The sequence below is a fragment of the Poecile atricapillus genome, chromosome Z, assembly GCF_030490865.1.
Source record: "Poecile atricapillus isolate bPoeAtr1 chromosome Z, bPoeAtr1.hap1, whole genome shotgun sequence".
In the NCBI taxonomy this organism is placed as follows: domain Eukaryota; kingdom Metazoa; phylum Chordata; class Aves; order Passeriformes; family Paridae; genus Poecile; species Poecile atricapillus.
In genome coordinates, this window is record NC_081289.1 from 102,229,537 (window position 1) to 102,242,964 (window position 13,428).

The window sequence follows — 13,428 nt, forward strand, 5'->3', positions numbered from 1 at the left end:
AAAATAACTTTATATTTACTATCAAAACACTACCATTGATCTAAATCAGTATGAAATCAGATCTAAATCTTAGTGTTTAGACAGCTAGAATGGAATACTGTATCTTGTCTCTATTCTTTATTAAGCATGTATTTCCCAGAACTGACTGAGAGTCATCATTGTGGCCAGAACAACACCCTAATTTGTCTTCCCTTTTAACATTCTGTAATTGAGAAAGTCTCTTCTGATCTGACTGTAGGTGTAGAAAAAAGCTGGAGAGGGATTTTTTGCAAGGTCTTGGAGTGACAGGGTAAGGGAAATGCCTTAAAAACTGAATAAAAGCTTAGATCAGAAATTAGGACTAAATTCTTTACTCATAAAGTGGTGAGGTGTTGAAACAGGTTGCCCAGGGAAGCTGTGGATGCCCCATATGCAAGGGGTATGCATAGTGCAAGGTGTCGCTGCCCATGACAGAAGGGTTGGAATGAGATGATCTTTAAGGTCCTTCCCAACCCAAATCATTCTATGATTTTAGTTATTCATCTTACGTTACTGACCTAAACAGTCAGCCTTTAAGGCTTTCTAGCCCTTCCATGGAGCTTCTGTTTCTTCTGTAATAGAAGCCAAAAGTACATGAGAGAGAGGAATAATTCCAACTTCTAGTTAGTGTTACAGATCAGTTCAACCTTCTAAGGTAAAGGATAGAAGCTACTGAGTGAAGGAAGAAATGATGAGAAAGAGACCATAAACTTAGAACATGATGGATTGGCACATTACATATTGCTGTCTTTTGTGACATAGTCATAGTTGCCATAAAATCTGCATTGTTTTAGGCATCTTAGGATGAAAGTATTGTATTTTTTTCTTAAGGATTACAGAGTGTGCCTTGTGTGCAATTGTGGATATTCTGAACATTAAATAGCTACAGTGCTGATGAGGAGGTCGGATTTGCCAATAGCTGTCTCCTTTCTTAATAATATTAGTCAATCATTGCATAGTTGCCTGTGGGAAATGAATGACATTGTTTTTCAATTTAAGTTAGTTTAAAAATCAAGGGTATTTTCAGTGTGTCATTAATCCTATGTGTCTTGAAAACAGGTTTTTAATTGACATATATTTCATTTCAATGATACCTTGTAGCAGTTGGATCTGAAATGCAAATTTGGTTTTAAAATTTTATAAATTAAGTTACCTGTGCTGGAAGTCATAGGCTTTCTGTACCTGATAAACTTCTAGAATCCTGCATAAAGAAAAGAAATAAGAACATGCCATAAAGAAAATAAATAAGAACATGCATGTGCTAAGTCTGCACTTCTTAGTTTGTAGTTGCTAAGTGCAAATCTTCAGGTATTAATAATTTTGGATTTATGATTTTAAAGATATAATTGTGGAATGCTTTTCTTGAGTGAACATGAAACTGTTTAGGTGAAGGAAAGTGGAAGCTCATGTACTGCAAACACAAATTTCCAGACCATCTCTATATTCTGTAGTCTCTCTCCCGTTTCTTTTTCCTTCTCTTTGAAAGGTTGTAGAACCTAAACACTTAATAAGATTGCTAGATATAAAGATGTATAGCTGTGTATCTAGAATCTTGATACCTGCAACTTAGTAAAAAAAAAGTATTTATTTAAACACTAATTTCAGCTATGCAACATGGTAACAGGAAAAAGACATTTAGGGTATTTGTGCTTCTGTCAAATTGCTTTCAAATATTTTTTTACCAGGCAATTGCAGTTCTTCGTTTTGTGGATGTTGCAATTGAAAAGTAGGCTTTAAAGTGTAATTTATGTCAAATTTTAAAAATGTAGCCACTAGCTGTGAATGTCTCAAATTTTCAGTATTCAGTTTATATATATAATCCTCAAAATGAAGGGTAATTAAGAATACATAAGTATCTTGACAATATTTATATTGCAAGTCAATGACAGAAAATGATGAGAATTCAAAACTTAAAGCAAGGACAGAATAAAGATAAATAATGGACTTGGACTAGGATTTAGAGATCAGGACCACTGATAAAGAACTTGGTAAAACATTACAGACAAGTATGATTCTGTGATTCTATGTTGTATACCCACTGCCCTCAAGGACCACCGGGACCATTTTAGCAGATCTTCTCGCCTTCCATCTATGTAGTGCTAGGTGTGGATCTATCCCAGGGGCTGGAGTTTGGCTTGGGATTCATCCTAGATGAATTTCATGATGTTCCTTCTGATAACTTTTCATACATACATTCTTATACATATATCACACACACACACACACACACACACACACACACACACACACATATATGTATATATGTATATATGTATTTTTTTTTTTTTTTTGATGGTACTTAAATGAGGTCACATGAATTGGTGTCTCCATGAGACCCACGTTTCTCATGTTTCTGTCATTCTGTGACTTTAATGAGTTTAAATTCATTATGGGATTTTTGTTGGCTTTTGTTCAAATTGTTTTTGTCCATTATGGAATCAGTAATGGGGTTCTTGTTGTCTTTTGCTGTTCTCTGTGCTTTTATCTGGCTCACAGATAACATTCTTTGTCTGGTCACACCTGTTCAAGTCCCAAAATTTTAAATTCTCTGGAGGTTACTGTTGCATATCATATATGCACCTATCATGCATAACAGTATTGTCTTCCTGTGACACCTTGTGATAAAGTTATCTGTAGCTAGATGCAGCTGGTTTGGTTGCCATCTTTTTTTTAGAAAAAAAGGCTATACAACAGAAATGGTACTTTTAGCTTTAGGAGTTTGTGTTTCATATTTGTTACTTTTTTGTTATAAGCATTTTAAAATAGAACTTAGAATTGCCTTGTGGAAGTAGTTTTCAATAAAGTGTTATTGAAGATACTTCAGTTACCTCAAACTGGACAAGACTAATCTTGTATCTACGGTGAGAATGGTGAGAATGAGCAGCACACACAAATACAGTTCATGGGACACTCTGTGTAGGGTAGTAATTATTTATAAGGTTTCTATAGTTGTTCCAGAATGAGTCATCATAAGAACTATCCGATTTCATTTAACATCAGTGTCTATTTATCTTAATTTAGTTTTGTGAAATTTGAGTTATGGTGCCTTAGTGATTTTGAAAATTTTTATATATGCTTAAACTGTTCTGTGCCTTCTCATTGCAATATTCTAAAGGGTTTGAGATGAATTCTGTGTTTTAAAACATTGAGGTCATTCCAGTTTTTACACAACTAATTTGACTGAAACAAACTGCAGCTAAACTATAATTCAGGATAACTGTTGCCAAAATAGGAGTGTACAGTGGACTCCATTTACAATGTGCTATTGAAGCAATAAATCTGTGAAAACAACAACATATATTTGATTTCAGTAAACTTCTTTAAATTTGCCCTTTTTTAAGGAAAAACTTGTGAAAACATACATGATATTGTAATGAACTTGTGGGCACATTACTTAGGTGAAACAATTTTCATAACCCTATCATGCTACTTGCTTTATGCCTTAGGAAAAGTAAGTAGCTCCAAAGACTGACAAATAAAACCAGGTAGAGCTAGAAAATTGAGATGCAAAAAGGTATTTTTATAAAAACTGAATGTCAGTTGTAACCATAACCATAAATAATAAATTGGAAATAGCAAATTGTAGGAATTGTGTTACCTATAGTCATCCTATTATATTTTTTTCTGTTGTTCTGTGCTTTCCCATTTTTTAAAGAGTTCATTCTCTATGTGAGGTGTCAGACTTTCAGTGGAAGTACCTTTGGTGTAACTTCCTATGATTGCTGTAAAGTTCAACTCTCACAAATATAACTTGCAGACTGAGAGAAAGACTTCCAGTAAATTTTGCTTGGTCTTCAGTGTGTCTGTTGTTCATATTAATGTGGAGAGAGGGCAGTGTTTTAGATGATGAAGTATTTTCAAAGGAAGGCAAACCCCTCTGTTGCTGGAAGGGCTGGTCCCTGTGAGATGTAGTCATGAAAAAACTAGTTCAGATGCTTTATATGAGCCAAAGGTAAGATCAGTAACAATCCCTGGAGACTTGATCCTCCTGTAGTAGCACATTCAGAGCTGGGAAGTACAGAAGAATTAGACAGACAAAAGGCTGTAGCCAAGCCAAAGGTAAGTTGCTTCTGTTTGTGACTTACTAGTTTTATACATTTATAGATTTGCTTTATAGACTAGTGAATTAGCTAACAGTGACAGGAGAAAAAAAAATAATTGTGTATTTGCTGATCAGAGGATCATTATGAGCCATCAATGTGAAGGACGTTAAGTGAGCCATCAATGTGAAGGACGTTAAGTGAAGTTATAGAAACTTTATTTTAATTTCACAAATTTGCAATGAAATGAAAATGTGAAATGAAATGTAGCTTGCAGTTCTGTTTGCTGATGTTCAGAGAGAGGAATTAATTTGTGGTTACAGGAATAATTACATAATCAGAATATTCCAAGTCAGAAAGGACCGACAAGGATCAAGTCCAGCTCTTAAGTGAGTGGCCCATACAGGGATTGAAACCACAAATCTTGATGCTCTTAGCACATGGCTCTGAAGAGCTAAGCTAATCTCAGAGTTATAGTAAAGCCTCTTTCATCAAGCAACAGTCAAAGGCTGGTGTATTTGTCATCATACAGTAGAAACTGCAATATGCAGTATGATTACCTTTTATAAAACTTCGGAGTGAGTATCAAGGGACTTTGGAAAGTTGGCCTGGAGAGCTGGCCCAGAAGGAAAACAGTGAAGACACTGGATAAGATGGATCTAAAATAATGCCCATGAATCAATAAAGTTGTAATATTGAAAAGATTTCTAAATGTTAAAAGATGACATTTCAAATAAGTATAGTAAGATAATAGAGCAGCAGTTCTATTGAAACTATTTTATTTAACAGTAGCAGCAAGGAAATGTGGAAAGAAATGTTGTGTGACAAAAATGTGTGAAAAACACATTTGTGTTGTAAGAGTAAGTGTAAGAAAATCTCTATTTTACAAAACCTCAAATGCATAGGGGGATGGACTTGAGTGGATGGATCTAAGACATTAAAATACAGAGGTAATTTGCACTGTATAATCTACATTGTGTCTTTATTTTTCCTATACTATTTGACTTAAGCAGTGACAATTGAAGTTGTATAATGAAAATAATAAAATAATGCATGCTGCATATGATGTTAAGAGAAAATTTGGTTTGAGTTTAGCTGTGTTTGTTTCAGTAGTCAAGTGAAATTTATAAGCAAAGCTACAGCTCATAAAAGATATATTTTAAAATGTTTGATTTTCTGGCTAGAATAAGAAGAGTAAATGGCTTTTTATGACTTTGAGAGAAAGCTGAGCTTCCATTGCTCTAGGTAAGTTGCTAGAGGAATCAGCCAATTGTTCTCTGAGCTGGTCCATCCCTCAAGACAGTGTCCTTTATTCTGAATAATGTGCATGGGCTGTGTTAGTACTGGGTGATGGAATCAATGTTGGAGAAGTCCAGATGGTAGCAAGTGGTCTTTTCTGAAGTTTTTTTATTTTTTTCATAGAATACATGGTCTTTCAGTCTTTTCATGTGTTGGGGTGTGCTTTCCTTTGTCACAGGTGTTTCTTAAGTTCAGGCTTTTGATCTTTTAAGCCACAGATTAGTCAACCAGAAAGTGGGCAAGAGATTCCTAGGCAAGGGAAGAGAAAGGGGGACGGAACACTGTGGCATTTAGGAAGAAAAGTGGAAAACACCCATGAAAGTGATTTTTCTGAGAGAGGCTGCTGGGAGTTTCTTCTCTGCTTAAGATCAGGCCAATAGCTGGCCAGTTCTGAGAACTGACAGCATTTTGCAGCACTGAATAGTAAGACCACCTTTGTGAATACCACCTTTTAAAAACCCTAGCCCAGGAACTTCTTGTCCCTTTCTGTCTGGCCTTGAAAGGTATCAGAGCTCTGGTGCTGCTGGCCCCGCTCCCCCGCAGCCTGTGCGGCCTGGGCTCGGATCTCAGCGGCTCCCGGGCTGGGGATGGAGACTGCGGAGCCTCCCCCAGGCTGGGCCCGGCTCTGCTGTGGCCCCTCCCGGGAAACCCTCGGGGTCCCATCCCAGCGGGGCGGCCAAAGCCCTTCCCAGGGGGACCCCCAGCCCTAGGCTGGGCCAGGCCACAGCTGCTGACACTTGCAGACACCTCTCCACCCCGCCCCGGCCTGCTGAAATCTGATACCATGAATACCTGCTGTGGCTTCGGCCAGATTTAAGCCTTTCACTACACAGGTGAGACCTGCAGGGTTAATCCCCTCCCCAGAGAGGGAAGGATCGACAAAAGTGGGAGTGATTGACATGTAAAGGACAGCATAAAACATCAAGGTCAGTAAGAGAAAGAGTCATGCCTCAGATGGAAGGAGAATGAGGAGATGCTCTAATAAGCTTAAATATTCTTTTGCTAGGGCCATGGAGATTGACAATAATGTTCTGAAATTATCTCCTTTAATTCATGAAAGAATATTGGGGGGAATGAGTACTCAAACTGCAAATCTGAGCAAAGGTATCCATTGGTGAAGCTAAGCAGATGCTGGAGTAGCTGTGATCCCATGAGACGCTTGAACAGAGAGATGAGAGCTGATGAAGACCCTTTGCCCCCAGGGAGAGAAGAAGAAAACCTCTGTTCTCAGAGATGATCACAGAGACAGATGGAGAGAAACTTTGCCTTTGAATAACTCATCCTTAAGATAATACCCCATAAGTTCATGGCCCATGAACACACCTCTGAGTAGTGTGAAAATGGGAGGAAGGCATGATGGCAGGGTTTGTGCCCGGGCAGCTGCCATTCATAGAAATGAAAAGCCACGAGAAAACTGTTGTGGAGAACTCTCCATGGAATGACAAGAGAAAACTCTCCGTACACAGACTTATGAAAAGACTGTTGTATAGTTGGTACTGCATTAACATCCCAGTTTTTTTCTGTACATGTAAAGTTGGGAAAAGAGTGGTTGGGTAGGGGAAGAAAAGGTTTCTGGAGGTTTTATTCTGGTTTCTTGTAGACCTGTTAATAAACTTTCTTTATTCCTTTTAAGCCTATTTTGTCCTTCTCCTAATCCATATCTCACAGCAGGAAATGAGTAAGTACCTTGGTGATTTTTAGCTAGTGCTAAAAACCATCACAAGCACATAATTTCAGCATTTTTTGATTGGTTTGTCTGTTCTACTAAGGTCTTCTGATGGTCAAAGGTCAAACATGCAGTATTTGAGACTGCACTGACTTTTCTGAAAATAGTGGTACACGCTGAACCAGAGAGCTTTGTGACAGTGTAAGTTCCAAGAGTCTACAGCTGGCTGAAATTTGTAACAAGAATAGAGTAGTTGGCCAAGAGAAGTGGTCATTTGCACCTGATGACCAGCATTGCACAGAGAGCTCTGGCATTTGGAGGGACTCCTGTCTGGTTCATGAGTTTCACTGCTGATAGCAGTGACCAAATATCTGACTTTAAGCACTACCATGGAAGCACATTTTGCTTTTACTAAAAAAGATGCTTAAAAAAATTAGAGCATTTAAAATTGACAAATTTTCTATATTTTGTTTGCGGTTACATTTTGTGTGTATCATAGAATCAATTTAGTTGGAAAAGACTTTTGAGATTATCAAGTCCAGCCTATGGCTTAGTGTTGTGAATACCTGTTTAAGTATGGGTAGCATAGCAAGTACTGCAGAGTAACTACATAAATATTTTCCTGCATCCTTGTGCAACATCAGGTTGTTTTGAAAAAAGTAGCCATTGTCTTAAACATGAGAGCAGCCTCCTGTAGAGAATGATTTTCTTAAGAATCCAGAGTTGTAGGTATCTTAAACCAGACTGGCAGCACAGGAGTTTGGAAGGATTTAAAAGCCATGTAAAAATTGTTTCTACAGACCTCAGATTTGGAGGTAGTACCTGAATGCATGCTTTGAACCCAGTGATCTCTGCACAACAGTCTAAATGTTTTTTCCTCTATGGGGGCTATAAGGTACAGCATTGTGCATGTATATGTACTTCAGTAAGGCACAGCCCTATGATTAAAAAATATCCCAGAAAAGATTGATCACTATGTCAGCAGCTGAAAGCCAGTCAACAGTGATAATACTGACTTTCCCCTCTGTGATATCTCCTAAGTCCATGTAGCAGAGTGAAGTGAGCAGACAGGTAGAGAAAACCTCCAGGAGAGGCGTGATGTATATGATGTGCACGGCTGTGAAACACAGTTAATCGAAGACAGAAGTTGCTGGCACTTAAGTTTCTTCAGCCTTCAGCAATGAAGGTTCTTATAGATGGAAAGTGGTAATGCATTTGAATAACAACAGCTTACAAAGTTCTTACACTGTTGTTTACTCAGTGTGAAAGGTTATTTGCGCTTGCTTTATTATTTGCATTAGTAAGAGCTGGAGACTTTTTGTTGTATTTCAGCTCAGATCAGGTCCTGATAGAATTGTTAGAATCAAGATACTAAATTAAATCTGGATTGTTAAAATCATGGAGAAAAACCTTCAGAGGGGATACTGATACACAAATTAAAGATTTTTCCTGTTTACTCAAGAATTGATGCACTGTTTTGGAACATTTGACAAATAGCACAAAGCCTATTACCAAATTATGTTTCAAAACAAGTAAATATTGAACTTGTAAAGATGATTTGGTTTTTTGCATGGTACAATGAAGAGAACCTTTCATTTTTATACTGCAAATGTGACCATATTTTGTCTCTGATGGGTACTAAGTAACATGTACATTATCAGCGTCTGATGGGAATACGTTTTTACTGTTGATACTTGCCTTGGGAGGTATGTTGGGAGCAGGAAGAAGTAGAGTCTAGAGTATAGCCTGTCTTTGCTCACTGTGTGCTTTGGCTTCAGAAGATGGCGGAGAGTTGGCTGCAGCAGGGAGAAACTGTAACATGCTGACCACACCCTCTGTGCCCCACCTGCCTTGTGCCACACACGGTGCTGGGAAAAGGTGTTGTTTCCATTTGTCTGGTTTACCACTATCCAAATTTGGTAAAAAAGTTAGTTTTCTGCAAGTAAGTTCTGCAGCCCATCTGCTGAAGTTTGCCCTATACTTAAGGTCTGTCTTTACTGCATAAAAGTAAATAAAATACAGAGCAAGTGAGTTCATCAGTAGTTACAAAATTTGAGGATTTTTTTTGCCAAATGAGATTGGGCTGAGCTTGAAGTCTACTGAGATATGTGTGCTACATTTAAATTTGTTGGTTTTTTTTGGTTTTTTTTGGTTTTTTGTGTGTAAGAAATCTGAAAAAGCTGAGGAAAGAATGGCATGCTATGTTACCTTTGCATGAGATAAGTCCAGCATCCTGGTAGGCTTTTCAAATGTAGTTGTGAGCAGCAGCATTTCTTCATATGAAACTGGTGAAAGATGTGTCAGTTAGTCAGAACTCATAGTCCTATCCCAGATGGATATTAAGCAGATGTTTGCTTTTCCATCTTTTTAATATTTGTTTTGCTGTGCATTTTTGTAACATGTAAGTTTTGCCATTTGAGCTGTCTAAAGGCTGTAATTTACCCTGGCATTCAATATCTGAAAATGTGTTGAAACTGAAAAGCTTTAATGCATGCTTTGACTTCTCTGCTTTCAGTATTTACTTTGTTAAAGGATCTTCATAACTCCATTTGTAATGATTATGAAAATACAAGGGCATGGTTGAAAAAGCTAATGTTTCATCTACCACTTTCTACCTGTGAAATTATCCAAAAATTGGAGAGACAGTTCCCCCCCCCCCCCCCCCCCCTTCCCCGTCAGCAGTCAAAATGGCAGCAGAGATTATTTTGTTATCCAGGTTTGTCTGAGAATTACCCGTCTGGATGTATATAACTTCACTTCACTGTTCAGTTCTTTAACTTCTGACTCAGGAAATAGGCAATAGATCTGGAATTTTCTACCAATTAATTAGACTTCAGTTTATGCTAGGAGTTGAAAGAAAACATTAAATGTTGGTCCTAGCGGAACTTTTCAGAAAGTCTGGTGAATGGTGGCAGTCTGAAGAGCATCATCTTAAGGCCCTGGTTTCATTTTGCAACAAAGAGAATGGAGATGGAGGAAATGTGACAAATATTCTATGGTCAGGTCTATTCATGGGGGGACTAAAGCCTGTTGGTGGACAGGGGATACTTGCAGCACCACCTAATGGGCTGCTATTCCTGTTCTACATTCAATTTATCAACATCTTTCATATGCTAAATAATTCTTTAAAAGTAAAATAATCTATGTCTGAGTGTAATTCAGCATTAGACATAAAAATCAAATTAAAATTAATTTATGCATTTTGCTAGTATTTGAGAACTATGCTTTTAAATAAAAATTCCATTTCACAACAACACATCATTTGTTGTTTATGTAAGACAAGTTAATTGTTATGTAAAAGTAGCATTTTTAAAGATACGCTTTTCAAGAAGTGATATCTTGTAGGTATACAGAAAGTACTTAGCAATATATAACTAGATAATCTTCTAGTGTGTGGCATTTAAAACTCCTGCTGAACTGAACCTAAAAAGTAAGTGCAGAAAGGAAAAGGAACAGCCAAACCCCCAGATACTTTCGTGTTTGTGTGCCATCTTAATGATGACCTTTTGATATCTGTTCAGCTTTCCTTAGCTATTGCAACTGATTGAAAAATTAAATATGTGTATTCATATTTATTTCATGTGATTGTGCCAAAAGATCATTGGATTTTTTTCTTTTAAAAGTATTGTGTTTAAATTAAATTGTCTTTTGTGCCATTCAAAGATTTTGATTTTGTTTTCTTCCTTGGGTCAGGATATTTTTGGATGGTTTATTCATCTGCCAGACAGGATATCCAATGTGATATTGGCACCTACACGATTCCAGAAGAAACAAAATTATTTTCTATTTCTGTCCATTGATGCTACATAGAAGCTTACAGAAGAGCTCTCTGCTTCTCTTAGCCAGATCTATCACATTTTTTTGTTTCTGTAGCAAAACAGTAAAATAGATTTTTTAAGTTTATAGAATGAAGAAATTAACTGTCAGTCTTGCTGATGTGGGGGAAAAAAACCCACAAAACCTTGCTGTCTTCAGCTTTACTCTTGATAGGAACTTGTGTGTATTGGCAGCTTAACAGTTTGAGCTGGGTTTTATTTATGTGGTATTTATATAAGTATGTTTTATAGTATTTTTTTTAGTTTTGACTACGCTCTTGTAATACTAGATGTGCATCTGATGTGCACTTTTCATGTGTGTTTGTGTGTATAAGTATGCTGGGACAGGGGAAGAGTTAACCAACTAAATGGCATTCAAATATTTTTCTGGTGTAACTGCTGGAAACCAGGGAGGAATTTCTGCCTTTTTAGAATAGTTTCAGGTTCTTTTAATTAGAAAGAGAGTAAAAAGAGTGTCACAAGATTTCTTTCCCATCTTCACATTTGTTCAGGATGTATTCATATGCCTTACATTGTTCCTGTTATTCCATTATCTAAAAATGTGGCAATAATAAATACTAAAACCAGTGTATAGACTTTTCTGTACATGCTGTACATACATAAATGACCCCCTGGGTCTTCCAAAGTAAACTTTTAACATTCCATATCTTTTACTGTGCATATACTACTGGCATGTAGCCACCCACCCACCCAGATTTAGCTCAAATAAATGAAATTTATTCTAGTTCATTTAAGTAGAAAACTTGTAAAATAAAAAGGTACTCACTTTGCTCATAAAGTTACTAAAACAAAGTGTTTTCTTAAATGAAGTGTTGTGGGTTGTTTATTTTTTTCTCCTGCAGGACTGTGCTCAGTGTAATAAATTCTTACCTTACATTTTCCTTTTGTTTTCCTTTGCAGATGGGGTTTATACAGATTAATGAGGACTTCATATTTATTGAGCCACTCAATCGCACTTTGGCTGTGACAGGACATGCACACAGAGTGTACAGACGAAAAAGGTCCGTAGAGGAGAGAATTTCTGAAAAGCCACCTTCTCAGAATCCCTACTGTGGTGTTGTTACAGGTAATATAAAAATTGCACTGGAAAGTTGTAATGTAGCAAATAATTTTTTTAGAAAAGTAGATAATTGTTACAAATGAACCTTGACAGAAATATAAGTGATTATTCCTGTAGCAGTACCCTACAGTAGACTCTGAGGTGGGATGCTAAGACTGCAGTCTCACTTGTTGGGAGAGGAAACTGTCCATTAGGAATAGCACTGCTTCTTAATATGCATTTGTATTTGGAATTAGAAATCTTCGGGGAATTTTTTTTTTCCAAGTTAATAATTAAAATCTATTTATTGTCTCTCTCAGTCAACAGAGCTGCTTAATCACTCACTATGTGCAATGCTTGTACTGCTTGTACTTAATTTTCTGTTTAAAACGAAGTTAAAGCATTCTTCCTGGCTTTCTTAGTCTTGGATTTCCAAATTTGTCTGAATTGAAGTGATATTTATAAGTGTTCTTGTTCTATGAGTGATACTTAGAAAATGTTTATGAAACAATCCTAATGCATTTTCCTCAATGGCAGGTAGAACAAGTTGTTGAAGTAGAGGGGTTTCAACAGAAGTTTGGCACACAGTGATGACTTCATAGTTTTCAATGGAGAAAGGAAAAATGACTTTTATGAAGGATGGTGTCTTGGTTTTTTTGCTTCATCATCAGCTGTCATTCTTCAAAGGATGGAGGACATCTCGGTCCTTTGACCTCAGCATAAGCTGAGGGTATTTCTAATGTTGTTGTGAGAAATTATTTTTCCCCTAGAAAATAAACCAGAAAAAGTGCATATTTTTAGGCTTGTTTTTAATGTGTGAGATCCTGGCAAAATGCAAAGAAAATGGTAGAAGTGCACCGAAATGGTTAGGAGGCTGGATTATATGACATTTGGGATGAGGCTGAAGAAGCTAAGTTATTTCAAGCAGGTAAGGAAAGATAAAAGAAGGATGCAGCTGCAGTTGTCTGGTGCCTAAGGGTCTGCAGAGAGAAGATGAAACCAGACATTCCTTAGAGGTATGCTGTGACAGACAACAGTTGTAACTTGTGTTCAAGGAAATTTCAGTTTCCATGAGGAAAATAAAATCTCTACAATAATGCTTAGCACTGGAAGATGTTACGTAGAGAGGCTGTCAAGTCTCAGGTATTTGTAAAGCATGTCTAGAAATGGCTCTAAGAGAGCTGATCACACTCTTGACACTTGGCCTGACTTGAGCAGAGAGCTGCCTTCTGGACATCATTTTCAGCCTAAACTTTTTCATGGCTGTCTGATCCTTCCTGAACATTTATACTGCTCTGTCCACTTTATATAGTTACAGAACAAATGTGACAGGTTTTGTGGTGGGTTTTTTTTCCATTTTGGAAATATTATTTTTGTAGTTAGCCATCCATCCAGAGTTTGAAATCTAAGATAAGTTAGCAAATAAAGGCTCTTTTTGCAGTGGGATGAAATAAATCACATGTAACTTCCTCCAGCTAGCTCTATATTACTCTTCTGGCATTGTGTTACATTGACACTGCTTTTCTGAAA

The 13,428-nt window shown here is 37.0% G+C and overlaps 1 protein-coding gene across 1 annotated transcript in view; it reads left to right on the top strand.

The window, feature by feature from the left end:
* The window catches only part of ADAMTS19 (ADAM metallopeptidase with thrombospondin type 1 motif 19), a 139,102-nt gene that overhangs the window by 14,567 nt on the left and 111,107 nt on the right, over positions 1–13,428 (top strand). The window contains exon 3 of the mRNA XM_058826247.1: positions 11,760–11,925. Coding sequence (XP_058682230.1) covers positions 11,760–11,925 — 166 coding nt within the window. The remainder of the gene's footprint in view (positions 1–11,759; positions 11,926–13,428) is intronic.